General features: G+C 39.6%; 1 protein-coding gene across 1 annotated transcript in view; it reads left to right on the top strand.

The window, feature by feature from the left end:
• MOXD1 (monooxygenase DBH like 1) overlaps positions 1 to 8,276 on the top strand; it is a 101,314-nt gene extending 93,038 nt beyond the window's left edge. The window contains exons 11-12 of the mRNA XM_055324639.1: positions 6,239 to 6,407; positions 6,817 to 8,276. Of these exons, the coding sequence (XP_055180614.1) occupies positions 6,239 to 6,407; positions 6,817 to 6,987 (340 nt within the window). The 3' untranslated portion in view covers positions 6,988 to 8,276. The remainder of the gene's footprint in view (positions 1 to 6,238; positions 6,408 to 6,816) is intronic.
• The last annotated feature ends 6,298 nt before the right edge of the window (positions 8,277 to 14,574 follow it).

The following is a 14,574-nucleotide window of genomic DNA, read 5'->3' as shown; positions in this document are numbered from 1 at the left end:
TCTTTTGCCCATTTCAGGATTGGATTGTTTGTTTCTTTGTCGTTGAGTTTAATAAGTTCTTTATAGATCTTGGAAACTAGCCCTTTATCTGATAGGTCATTTGCAAATATCTTCTCCCATTCTGTAGGTTGTCTTTGAGTTTTGTGGACTGTATCCTTTGCTGTGCAAAAGCTTCTTATCTTGATGAAGTCCCAATAGTTCATTTTTGCTTTTGTTTCTTTTGCTTTCATGGATGTATCTTGCAAGAACTTACTGTGGCTGAGTTCAAAAAGGGTGTTGCCTGTGTTCTCCTCTAGGATTTTGATGGAATCTTGTCTCACATTTAGATCTTTCATCCATTTTGAGTTTATCTTTGTGTATGGTGCAAGAGAGTGGTCTAGTTTCATTCTTCTGCATGTGGATGTCCAATTTTCCCAGCACCATTTATTGAAGAGACTGTCTTTCTTCCAGTGGATCGTCTTTCCTCCTTTGTCGAATATTAGTTGACCATAAAGTTCAGGGTCCATTTCTGGGTTCTCTATTCTGTTCCATTGGTCTATGTGTCTGTTTTTGTGCCAGTACCACACTGTCTTGATGACCACAGCTTTGTAGTACAACCTGAAATCTGGCATTGTGATGCCCCCAGATATGGTTTTCTTTTTTAAAATTCCCCTGGCTATTCGGGGTCTTTTCTGATTCCACACAAATCTTAAAATAATTTGTTCTAACTCTCTGAAGAAAGTCCATGGTATTTTGATAGGGATTGCATTGAACGTGTAAATTGCCCTGGGTAACATTGACATTTTCACAATATTAATTCTGCCAATCCATGAGCATGGAATATTTTTCCATCTCTTTGTGTCTTCCTCAATTTCTTTCAGAAGTGTTCTATAGTTTTTAGGGTATAGATTCTTTACCTCTTTGGTCAGGTTTATTCCTAGGTATCTTATGCTTTTGGGTGCAATTGTAAATGGGATTGACTCCTTAATTTCTCTTTCTTCAGTCTCATTGTTAGTGTATAGAAATGCCACTGATTTCTGGGCATTGAATTTGTATCCTGCCACGCTACCAAATTGCTGTATGAGTTCTAGCAATCTTGGGGTGGAGGCTTTTGGGTTTTCTACGTAAAGTATCATGTCATCGGCGAAGAGGGAGAGTTTGACTTCTTCTTTGCCAATTTGAATGCCTTTAATGTCTTTTTGTTGTCTGATTGCTGAGGCTAGGACTTCCAGTACTATGTTGAATAGCAGTGGTGAGAGTGGACATCCCTGTCTTGTTCCTGATCTTAGGGGAAAGGCTCCCAGTGCTTCCCCATTGAGAATGATATTTGCTGTGGGCTTTTCGTAGATGGCTTTTAAGATGTCGAGGAAAGTTCCCTCTATCCCTACACTCTGAAGAGTTTTGATCAGGAATGGATGCTGTATTGTGTCAAATGCTTTCTCTGCATCTAATGAGAGGATCATATGGTTCTTCGTTTTTCTCTTGCTGATATGATGAATCACATTGATTGTTTTACGAGTGTTGAACCAGCCTTGTGTCTCAGGGATAAATCCTACTTGGTCATGGTGAATAAATTTCTTAATGTACTGTTGGATCCTATTGGCTAGTATCTTGTGAGAATCTTTGCATCCATGTTCATCAGGGATATTGGTCTGTAATTCTCCTTTTTGGTGGGGTCTTTGTCTGGTTTTGGAATTAAGGTGATGCTGGCCTCATAGAATGAATTTGGAAGTACTCCATCTCTTTCTATCTTTCCAAACAGCTCTAGTAGAATAGGTATGATTTCTTCTTTAAACGTTTGATAGAATTCCCCTGGGAAGCCATCTGGCCCTGGACTCTTGTGTCTTGGGAGGTTTTTGATGACTTCTTCAATTTCCTCCCTGGTTATTGGCCTGTTCAGGTTTTCTATTTCTTCCTGTTCCAGTTTTGGTAGTTTGTGGCTTTCCAGAAATGTGTCCATTTCTTCTAGATTGCCTAATTTATTGGCGTAGAGCTGTTCATAATATGTATTTAAAATCGTTTGTATTTCCTTGGTGTTGGTAGTGATCTCTCCTTTCTCATTCATGATTTTATTAATTTGAATCTTCTCTCCTTTCTTTTTAATAAGGCTGGCTAATGGTTTATCTATCTTATTAATTCTTTCGAAGAACCAACTCCTGGTTTTGTTGATCTGTTCCACAGTTCTTCTGGTCTCGATTTCATTGAGTTCTGCTCAAATCTTTATTAACTCTCTTCTTTGCTGGGTGTAGGGTCCATTTGCTGTTTTTTCTCTAGCTCCTTTATGTGTAAGGTTAGCTTTTGTATTTGAGGTCTTTCCAGTTTTTGAATGGATGCTTGTATTGCGATGTATTTCCCCCTCAGGACTGCTTTTGCTGCATCCCAAAGATTTTAAATGGTTGTATCTTCCTTCTCATTAGTTTCCATGAATCTTTTTAATTCTTCCTTAATTTCCTGGTTGACCCTTTCATCTTTTAGCAGGATGGTCCTGAACCTCCACGTGTTTGAAGTCCTTCCAAACTTCTTGTTGTGATTTAGTTCTAATTTCAAGGCATTATGGTCTGAGAATATGCAGGGGACGATCCCAATCTTTTGGTATCGATTCAGACCCGATTTGTGACCCAGCATGTGGTCTATTCTGGAGAAAGTTCCATGTGCACTTGAGAAGAATGTGTATTCAGTTGAGTTTGGTTGTAAAGTTCTGTAGATATCTGAAATCCATCTGGTCCAGTGTATCATTTAAAGCTCTCGTTTCTTTGGAGATGTTGTTCTCAGAAGACCTATCGAGTGTAGAAAGCACTAGATTGAAGTCACCAAGTATAAGTGTATTATTATCTAAGTATGTCTTAACTTTGATTATTAATTGATTGATATATTTGGCAGCTCCCACATTCGGGGCATATATATTGAGGATTGTTAGGTCCTCTTGTTGGATAGATCCTTTACGTATGATATGGTGTCCCTTTTCATCTCTCACTATTTACTAGGGGTAAATTTTAGTTTGTCTGATATAAGGATGGCTACCCCTGCTTTCTTTTGAGGACGATTTGAATGGTGAATGGTTCTCCAACCTTTTATTTTCAAGCTGTATGTGTCCTTCTGTCTAAAATGAGTCTCTTGTAGACGGCAAATAGATGGGTCCTGCTTTTTTATCCAGTCTGAAACCCTGCGTCTTTTCATGGGGTCATTAAGTCCGTTCACATTCAGAGTTACTATTGACAGATATGAGTTTAGTGTCATCGTGATATCTATTCAGTTCTTGTTTTTGTGGATTGTTCCACTGAACTTCTTCTTAAAGGGGAATTTTAAGAGTCCCCCTTAAAATTTCTTGCAGAGCTGGTTTGGAGGTCACATATTCTTTCAGTTCCTGCCTGTCTTGGAAGCTCTTTATCTCTCCTTCCATTTTGAATGAGAGCCTTGCTGGATAAAGTATTCTTGGTTGCATGTTCTTCTCATTTAGGACCCTGAATATATCCTGCAAGCCCTTTCTGGCCTGCCACGTCTCTGTGGAGAGGTCTGCTGTTACCCTAATATTCATCCCCATGAAAGTCAGGGACTTCTTGTCTCTTGCTGCTTTAAGGATCTTCTCTTTATCTTTGGAATTTGCAAGCTTCACTATTAAATGTCGATGTGTTGAACGCCTTTTATTGATTTTAGGGAGGGATCCTTCTATTTCCTGGATCTGAATGCCTGTTTCCTTTCCCAGATTAGGAAAGTTTTCAGCTAGGATTTGTTCAAATACATATTCTGGCCCTCTGGCCCTTTCGGCGCCCTTGGGAACCCCAATTTAACGTAGGTTTTTCTTCCTCAAGCTGTCGTTTATTTCCCTTAATCTATCTTCATGCTCTTTTAATTGTTTGTCTCTTTTTCCCTCAGTTTCCCTCTTTGCCATCAACTTGTCTTCTATGTCACTCACTCGTTCTTCCACCTCGTTAACCCTCGTCGTTAGGACTTCTAGTTTGGATTGCATCTCATTCAATTGATTTTTAATTTCTGCCTGATTGGATCTAAATTCTGCAGTCATGAAGTCTCTTGAGTCCTTTATGCTTTTTTCTAGAGCCACCAGTGGCTGTATAATAGTGCTTCTGAATTGGCTTTCTGACATTGAATTGTAATCCAGATTTTGTAACTCTTTGGGAGAGAGGACTGTTTCTGATTCTTTCTTTTGACGTGAGGTTTTCCTTCTAGTCATTTTGCTCAGTGCAGAGTGGCCAAAAATAAGTTGTATTGGGAAAAGGAGAAAAAGAGAGGAGAGAAAGAAGGAAAGAAAAGAAAAAGAAAAAAGAAAGAAAAAAAAAGAGAAGAAAAAGAAAGAATGGAAAAAAAGGGGTGGGGGAAGCAATCAGAAATCAAAAAGAAAAAGAAAAAAGAAAAAAAAAAAACAAAAACCACGGGGGAGTATCTTCTGATTCTGTAGACTTTAAGTCCCTTGACTTCCCCTGGAACTGGTCCGTCCAGCTGGTCTTCTGGGGGAGGGGCCTGCTGTGCTGATTTTCAGGTGTTAGCACTTGGGGGAGCTGCTCGGCCCCTGCCTGCTGCAGGGCTCAGTGGGGGTTGTTGACCCCGTGAGGCCCCAGGAGGAACAGCCGCAGTGGCGGGGCCAGCTCTGCAGCCCTGGAGTCAGCCTCCGCAATAACTCCGGGGCTCTCCGTCTGCAGGGCTTGGAGGCTCCGGGGCGGGGCCGCTGATCCGCTCAGCTCGGGTCTGGAGCGTCCTCGCTGTCCTGGGCCCTCCCGGCCTCTGCCTGTCCCGGGGGAGGCCGGATCCTGGGCTGTGTCCCGGCGCCCTGTGCTCCGGGGCCTGCGCTGTTGGATTCGCGCTCCCGCCCCGCAGCCCCCTCCGCAGAGCCGCCGCCCGAGCCCCTCCGAGCTGCTCCGGTCGGTTCCTCCGTGCGCGCTGCAGCCCTTAGGGAGCTCGGAGCACTCTCCTCGGGGCGCAGGTGTCTGCTAGTGTCCCCGGGAGCCCGAGGGCATCCCCGCCCTCCCGGGTCCTGCTCCAACTCCCTGCGAGCCCCTTTCCGCCCGGGAAGGTTGGTGCAGCTCCTGCTCCTCCGGGACGGGGCTCTCCTGTCCCGGGGACACTCGCCCCGGCCTCAGCCCGGCTCCTCCGGGGCCCCTCCCCCTCGGAGGCCTTTTGTTTCTTTATTTCTTTTTCCCCGTCTTCCTACCTTGATAGAAGCGCGAACTCTTCTCACTGTAGCCTTCCAGCTGGTCTCTCTTTAAATCTCAGGCCGAATTCGTAGATTTTCAGGATGATTGAAGCTTATCTAGGTAATTTGGTGGGGACAGGTGACTTGGGGACCCTACTCTTCCGCCGTCTTGCCCCTCCCTGAATAAATATTTTTTAAAAAGAAATTAAGATCAAATATTAAAAGTATAAATTCTTCAACTGGAGATTAATTAGTTGCTCATTACTGAAACCACTGGAACATCTTGGGATGTTATAGGAGCCAAATGCCTGCTGGTTACCGGTGATAATCTCCAAGACACCATGGATTAGTTCAAGTAAATCTTTGTGGTGTGCCAACACTTACTTACACTTTTCCTTTTTTTTCAGCAATCAATAACATAAAACATGTTTAATGACACATCACCCAGAGTATCTTTTCAAGCAGATTGTGTCATTCTTCTATGATTTCTACTTTCTTCCTTTCTTGGACATTAATGTGTTTTTTAGAGCAGCAAGTGGAAGCAAGAGTATAGCTTTTGCGGAGTATTTTTTTTCTTAGTAAAATTTGAAAAATAATGGTTCAGTTTCAGATTTTTAAAATTTATTATCACCTTAGGCAAGTCAAAACAGGGCAGCCAGCAGGGGTCAGGGTTTTCAACTCTATGGAACTGAAATTTCCATGTCTTACCCTGCTTTTAAAAACCTACACATTTCTTTAATACACCATTAGCGTTACATTCTGCAGAACTGAATGCGTGCCAGCTCCATTGTTAACAAGAGCCAAAACAAACAAACAAACAAACAAACAAGGAATCATGAAGCTGGAGCAAGCTTTCTGAGTCAAAATTAAATGTCTAGAGTAGTACCCATCTGCTACTAAAATAAGGAATTTCCTTTTTTTCCCCAAAGGCACCTTATTTGGTATATGTATTTCTTCTGGCATTTGCTGATGAGTCGATCAATCCTTTGCATTGGTTTTTCTATGTGTGTAAAAATGGACAAATATGAGGTCTATTTTAGAATGTTGAAGAGTAGTGGAAGCATGTCATGCTTTTGTTCTGAATATGACTGATTGTAGTTATTCTAAATTCAGGACCTGGCCCTTCATTATCAAGAGCCCCAAGCAGTATAAAAACCTTTCTTTCATGGACGCAATGAACAAGTTTAAATGGGCTAAAAAGGAAGGTCTTTCCTTCAACAAGCTCGTCCTTAGCTTGCCTGTGAACGTGAGATGTTCGAAGACAGACAATGCAGAGTGGTCGGTAAGCCCTACTTTGTTTTAATCTTGGGAGAAAACAGATGTCACATTTTACCCAATCCCTAATGGGTAAAATCTAAGGAACAAACACATATCCATAAATCTAGTGTTTCAGTTGTCTTTGATATGCCTGGTAATTTAGTTGTTCAATACTGCTTGGGTTGAATGAAAACTCCTGATTCCACCCCCTACGAAGAGGGAGATGGACTGCCCAACTGAGGCCAGAATGAAGCAGGGATATGGTGGGGTTGGAGCTTCAAAGAGCAACAGACCCAAGATTGTATCTCTTGTTCCCAAAGACGCCTGTGGTTCTCTCCTCCACCTCCCTCTGGATCTCTAAGGCTCTCGCCCACCAATCCCTGGCTGGCTGACTGTTCTTCAATCACTGGCATTGTCTAACCTTTTGTTTTCAGATTCAGGGGATGACAGCATTACCTCCACATGTGGAAAGACCATATAAAACAGAGCCTTTGGTGTGTGGAGCCTCTTCTTCCTCTTCTCTACACAGAAATCGCGCTCTTGAGCTACCCGTGGGCTTCGTGGTGTTGGGCAGCATGCTGCACAGCACAGGCTTGTGGTCATGATTCTGTGCTTGGGGACGATGTTTCCTGTGATCCAAATGTGTCCGGTGCCAGACACTTTGAGCATGAAGAGTGAGCGTGAGGAGCATGGAGACCTTTCCTGTCACATACTCCCTTCCTCCACACTACCTGAGATGTCCATCCTTCCCCGTCTACCTGAGAAATGTTGATTGGGTTCTCTTCTTTTGCTCAGATATGTCTGATCAAATGTTTCCATTGCCAATAATGCAAAGCTGGACTGACTTAACACAACCTCTTTTTAAAATTTGGACTAAGTTAAGTGGAAGTGAGAGTTCTTTATTTCCTTCCATATTTCATTTTATTTAAAGACTCGTTATTTCACTTTTTAGTTTGTGATTTGGCTTCTAGCTTCCTTTCTTAAAATGCTTTCATCTGAAAAATGTACAAGAAACACTCTCTGTTCCACATTTCTTCTTCTTTATTGTTCTTTGACTGTGACTTCCCAAGTGTGACAATAGTCCTTATGTCCTTCAGCGGTAATCCAGCTCTGCCCTTGTCTGCGAAAAACTGATGATCCCCTTACCTCAGTACTTTTCAGTGATGCCCATCTAGCTTCTTGGTCCCTCTGAGCCTAATGGTACTCCCAAACAACCCCAGACCTATCTATCTCAGAGCATTTTCCTTTTCCTTCCCTGCTCAGCGCGGACCACGTGAGTTTTTCTTGAGCTCTGTCACTCTCTAAAAGGAAAGGAGCTAAAGGAAACCCAGAAATGGGACATAATGGATTGTAGACTGAGGGGAAAATGTAGCTGACTGCAAACCCGGGCTGTGAGGGGGGGTCCTTTGCAAGGTTCCAGGTCACAGGCCCCACCCAGAGTATGAGCCAGGCTGGGAGGGTGTGAGGTCTCTGCAGTACCTCACTGACCCCACTAGGTGTCACATGTGCCGCATCCTGGCTCAATTTGAGTCAGTTGCTATTGTAGATTTATTTTTATATTAGTTAATACTAATTTTCCTTAGTAAAATTGTCACCGATGGAAAATCTTGTCACTTCTTAGGTTCCCTTTCTGTAGGTCAGCCAAATATCATTGTGTGTCCTGTCCTCATTTCTTGAGCTAAGTCTGTTTGGATCATATTAATAAACTAAATAAAATTAAATATTTGTGTGATATCTTGTATACTCCTTGAGAGAAGCAAGGAATTCAGTACTGATGTGTCCAGCCAAATAGATTGAGAATGTTGCATCTTTGTATTCCATTTTGAAGCCTGCAAATAATGTCTTCAACACAAACTATATCATCTTTTAAATAAATACTGTATTTTGGAGTGTTTCCTGGTTGGTTCTTAGAATTTATCCCCTTAATGAAATGTTTGTAATATTTATGCAGCATATTTCATAGTTAACTTTACTTGTTTTTATTTCATAAGTGCTATATCGAATTCTGTGTTTTCCATTCAGATATTTATATAAGCAACACAATAATCCCAAACACTCCCTATTTGAAATTTTGTGTTTATTTTTACTTTAGAATGTTTGGATTTGAGATGTCAAAGTAAAGTTATTTCCTTTGGAAATTATGTCATAATATATTTGTTTTCATTGTTCTTAGTAAGGAAGGTGAATATACAGACTAGAAAGGGATACACAGCTTTTGGAAGCTTGCATTGGTGGATGGGGGAATCTACTTTTTCAGTTGATGTTAGTAAGAGTAAAGCTGACATTTTTCTCTTAAGAATCCTCATGAATGTATAATTTTGGGGTATTGACTCTTGAAATTAGGATAGGTTATCTGTTGATAATTTGGTAAGATTCTGATTATTTTATAAGTTAGTTTCTCTTACAGTGAGCAGGTCTTCCTGAATAGCCCAGGCTTTTTACTACTGCCCTTGGTTACACTGGATGACTTGTTTCTGAGGCTAGCAGGATTGCCTGAGACCCAAAGGAGGACAGAGTCGCCATGTCAGATGGCCCCTGCTTTGATTCTTAATGCAAGAAGGGTGGGAAAAACATATGTGATGAAGCCAATTTTCATCAAAGCCAGATGAGGGTGAGGGTATCTTGGATGATCACTTTCTCTGAAGGAGTCTCAGGCAGGATCAAGAGAGTCTTAGTAGTGAAAAGAGAGATGCAATCCACAGAAGCAAACCTATTAAGACCTTTGAACTTCCAAATCTATTCTTTTTAAGTTTGAAATTATTTCAGGATAGCAAGTTACAAATGTGAATGAAATAATGAAGGGCCTACCTGCAGTGCAATGATCCAAGTGGTCTTTCTCCTCTAGGCAGTAGCCCACCATTTTGGAGAGGCAAAAAGAGAAGTTGGGTTGTAATTATTCCATCCATTAATGGGTTTTGCTATTTGTTTTTTCAAAGTTGCCATATTTTTTAGATTTACTTCAGTAAATAGGCATTACTACACATTAGATTTATAATCAAGGGAAAAACACAAATAATATATAAGTTATATTAAAAAATAAATATATATAATTGAATTATTCCTAACTCCAAGACCTCTTTTGATTTTGTTGTTGTGATCCTTCTTCACTCCTTGGATTCTTCAAGTCCTTTATTTGTTCTGGACCTCCAAATTGGGCATATGCCAATCTTTAGTCAGAACTGGCAAACTGAGGAATAATCTCCCACCAGCATCTGAAGAATAATCATACTAGCTTCTGCAACAAATACCAAAAATATTACTTAATACAAAAAGGTTTATTTCGTGTTTATTTAATAGTTCAATATGTGTGATTCATTTGGTAACTGACTATCCTTCTTAAAGTGTTTTAGGTACCCAAGATCCTGTGATTCCATCATCCCTAGATCCTGTGCATTCACCTTGTTGATAGAGAGAAGCCTGATCTAGAAGTGATATATGTCACTTCTAGATTCACTGTCAATTAAAATTAGCCACATGGCCTCACTGAATGCAAAAGGGGCTAGAAGTATAATGCTTAATTGGGTAGTTGCCTCCCCTTACAACACTATAGAAGAGTTATTTCTGCTGCAATGTATATATTTTTGCAAAACTGACTTTTATCTAGTTCAGTGATTCCAAGAGTTTTGAGTTAGGAACAATCAAACCAATGTAGGGGTGCCAACCATACATTTTGTCAAATAGAGCACTAATCAGAATACTATTTATTTCTCAAATTTTATTGAAAGTTTTCTTGGAATGTTGGCCTTAGAATTGTGAGCAAAAGCAGGTATTATCTCTGCCATGATGGAGATTTAGCCTTGTGATGATGAAGCTCATAGTTGAGTCAACTAAAATCTATCGCCAACATCTCACTTAAAAAAGTAGAAGGATTCAGAATAAATGTCAATCCTTCAAATTGAATAAATTGAACTTTGTGAAAAACTTATTCATTCACTTTTCCATAAACTTGGGCCTGAATCTAGTTTGTATCTTTGATCATCTTAGGCTTGCAAAATCTTGATTGACAGCTATATCCAAATCCAGCATAGTCAAACAGATATTTCATAAGCAGAAAACAGATAATTTAATAAATTGATGGCAACACCCTGTACTCCCCTGGCCAGAGCTGTCATAGAAAAAAAAAAGTCATAGAAAATTGTTTCAAGAGTTAAACAGGTTTAAAATATAAATATGCATTTGAAAGTCCAAAAGAAGTTATGTCCTATGAAACATTTCCCAATGTACCATTTTGTGGTGGAGCAGCATACCGCAAGAAACAAGCTTTGGGACATCTATTTATCTTGCAGAGCAAGGCCAGGTTTCTGTAACAAGTTTTTGGAAGATTCCAAACTGTTTCTGGGCAACTATAAAACAGCCCAACAGACATAGGCCTTCCACCTGTGTTCACTGGTCTCTGCCTTCCTGTTCTATTTTGCCAACAAACAGAAACTATTTTTTTTTTTTATTACTCTGGAGGTAGTACAACATACAGAGAGAATTTTAAAAAGGAATATGGGAATATTAAAATATATATACTAAAATGAATTACATGGCATGAATGAGGTATTTGAGAAATGTTGACAAATAAGGCTGTATGTCTTTGGAAAGTTTATGACCTATAGGCATAGACGAATTGTGTGAAATTGACATAATACAAAAATAAATTTGGAAACTATGGGAATAATCTACAAATGTAGGACACAGGCCAGCATTGAACCAATTTCCTCCTTAATATTTTTAAGTAGCTCCATTAAATATTCACAAGCAAAATGATGCCATACAATTTACCTAATGCTTTGGAATTTGCCAAGCGTTTTCACAATATTTTTCATTCAATGCTTAAAATTGCTCTTATAAGTGAATAATTATGTTCAGAAAAGCTAAGGAGATAGCTTTTTATGCCTCAGTAATCACGGAAGACGTGTTTCAATCACTTTACAAACTGCATGTGAATGAACAGGATCCAAATTACTTGGACTTGATAAGCTTCTGTTTTCCCACTGATAAAGTGGTGACAGTATTTTCTGATCTTATAAAGTGGCTTGTCGACCAAAAGTGGTGATGAAGAGATGGCACTGGCCACACTATGCTGGTCAATGTTGGTTTTTGCCCTCTCCGAAAGATCTGGCATTGGAGTGCACGGCTACCTGACAGTAAATGCAGATTTTCTTGCCTATCTTTCAGACACAATCAACTAAAATTTGACTTTAACCAAACACTTTTGCTAGGTGAATGATATTTAATCAAATGAATATTAGATCTGGGTGAATTTGACAATCACTCCCTTAAAAAGATTCTCTAACGACTGATTACCTATTACCTCTTATGTTTCTGAAGAAGAAAAACATCGTATTTTGCTTTTCTCCCCCCCTCTTGGAAATAATGAGTTCTCACAGACATGAATGCCTAGGGTTAATGAGGTAGAAGAGAGAGTGAGTGACATAGAAGACAAGTTGATGGTAAGGAAGGAAGCTGAGGAAAAAAGAGAAAAAAACCATTAAGATCCTATGAGAAAAGGCTTAGGGAAATAAATGATTGCCTGAGAAGGAAGAATTATGTCTTATTGGGGTTCCAGAAGAGGCCAAGAGGGAGAGAGGCCAACAAAGTATACTTGAACAGATCATAGCTGAGAACTTCCCTAATTTGGGAAGGGAAGCAGGCATTCAGATCCAGGAGATAGAGAGGACCCACCCCAAAAAAATCAATAAAAACTGTCAACACCTTGACATTTAATAGTGAAAACTGCAAATTCCAAAGATAAAGAGAAAATCTTTAAAGTGGCTTGAAACAACAGATTCTTAACTTACATTCTTAACTTACCTGGCAGGCCAGAGGGCTGGCATGATATATTCAGGGTACTCAATGAGAAGAACATGCAGCCAAGAATACTTTATCCATCAAAGCTCTCATTCAGCATCAAAGGAGAGATAAAGAGCTTCCAGAATATGCAGAAACTGAAAGAATATGTGACCACCAAACCAATTCTGCAAGAAATATTAAATGGCACCCTGTAAAAGAAAGAGGGAGCCCAAAGAAACAATCTGAAAAAAAAAAAAAAAAGGCCTATTTAGGTAATATGATGACACTAAATTCATGTCTTTCAATAGTTACTCTGAACGTGAATGGGCTGAATCAAAAGACACAAGGTATCAAACTGGATAAAAAAACGACCCATCTATTTGCTGTCTACAAGAGACTTATTTGAGATCTGAGAACACCTACAGCCTGAAAATGAAAGGGTGAAAAACCATTTACCATTCAAATGGTCCTCAAAAGAAAACTGGGGTAGCAATCCTCAAATCTGATAAAGTTTATCCCAAAGACTGTAGTCAGAGATGAAGTGGGACACTGTATCATACTTAAAGGGTCTATCGATCAACAAGAAGACCTAAGAACCATGAATATTTATGCCCCTAATGTGGGATCTGCCAAGTATATCAATCAATTAATAACCAAAGTAAAGACATACTTAGATAATAATACACTACTAGTAGGAGACTTCAACGCAGCACTTTCTGCAAATGACAGATTGGCTAAGCACAACAGCACCAAAGAAACGAGGACCTTAAATGATACACCTTAAAAAATGAAATCCATCTGAATCAGATGGATTTCACAGATATATACAGAACTTTCCATCTGAACACAACTGAATACACACTCTTCTCAAGTGCACATGGAACTTTCTCCAGAATAGACCACATACTGGGTCACAAATCAGGTCTCAGCTGATACCAAAGATTGAGATTGTCCCCTGCATATTTTCAGACCACAATGCTTGGAAACCTGAACTCAATCACAAAAAGAGATTTGAAGGAAACTCAAACATGTGGAGGTTAAAGAGCATCCTACTAAAAGATGAATAGGTCAACCAGGAAATTAAAGAAGAATTGAAAAAAATTCATGGAAACTAATGAAAATGAAGATACAACTGGTCAAAATCTTTGGGATACAGCAAAAGTGGCCCTAAGAGGATACTACATCACTATACTAGCCTCCCTCAAAAAACTGAAAAAACCTCAAATGCACAAGCTAACCTCACACCTAAAGGAACTGGAGAAAGAACAGCAAATAAAACCTACACCAAGCAGAAGAAAAGAGAATAAAGATTTGAGCAGAACTAAATGAAATAGAGACCAAAAGAGCTGTAGAACAGATAAAAAAAAAATTCTTTGAGAGAATGAATAAAATAGATAAACCATTAGCCAGCCTTATTAAAAAGAAAAGAGAAAAGACTCTAATAAAACCATGAATGAAAAAGGAGAAATCACAACCAATTCCAAGGAAATACAAACAATTTTAAAAACATATTATGAGTAGGTATACACCAACAAATTAGGCAATCTAGAAGAAATGGATGCATTTCTGGAAAACCACAAACTACCAAAACTGGGACAAGAAGAAATAGAAAACCTGAACAGGTCAATAACCAGGGAGGAAATTGAAGCAGTCATCAAAAACCTCCCAAGACACCAAAGTCCAGGGCCATCAAACGTTTAAAGAAGAAACAATATCTATTCTACTAAAGCTGTTCCAAAAGATAGAAAGGGATAGAATACTTCCAAACTCGTTTTATGAGGCCAGTATCACCTTAATTCCAAAACCAAATAAAGACCTCACCAAAAAAGAGAATTATAGATCAGTATCCCTGATGAACACAGATGCAAAAATTCTCAACAAGATCCTAGCCAATAGGATCCAACAGTACATTAAGAAGATTATTCACCATGACCAAGTGGGATTCATCCTCCAGATGCAAGGCTGGTTCAACACTGGTAAAACAATTAACGTAATAGATCAAGAGTGCCCCAGGGCACTCCTCCAATAGAACAAGAGAATAAACAAGAACCATATGATCCTCTCAATACAGAGAAAGGATTTGACAAAATACAGCATCCATTCCTGATCAAAACTCTTCAGAGTGTAGGGATAGAGGGAACATTTCTCAGCATCTTAAAAGCCATCTACAAAAAGCCCACAGCAGATATCATTCTCAATGCAGAAACACTGAAAGCCATTCACCTAAGATCAGGACATGACAGGAATGTCCACTCTCACCACTGCTATTCAACATAGTACTGGAAGTCCTAGCCTCAGCAATCAGACAACAAAAAGACATTAAAGGCATTCAAATTGGCAAAGAAGAAGTCAAACTCTTCCTCTTCACAGATGACATGATACTATACATAGAAAGCCCAAAAGACTCCAACCCA

The sequence above is a fragment of the Nyctereutes procyonoides genome, unplaced genomic scaffold (genome assembly GCF_905146905.1).
Source record: "Nyctereutes procyonoides isolate TBG_1078 unplaced genomic scaffold, NYPRO_anot_genome, whole genome shotgun sequence".
In the NCBI taxonomy this organism is placed as follows: Eukaryota; Metazoa; Chordata; class Mammalia; order Carnivora; family Canidae; genus Nyctereutes; species Nyctereutes procyonoides.
Note: the sequence above shows the minus strand (reverse complement) of the source record. Positions and strands in the feature narration are given on the sequence as shown.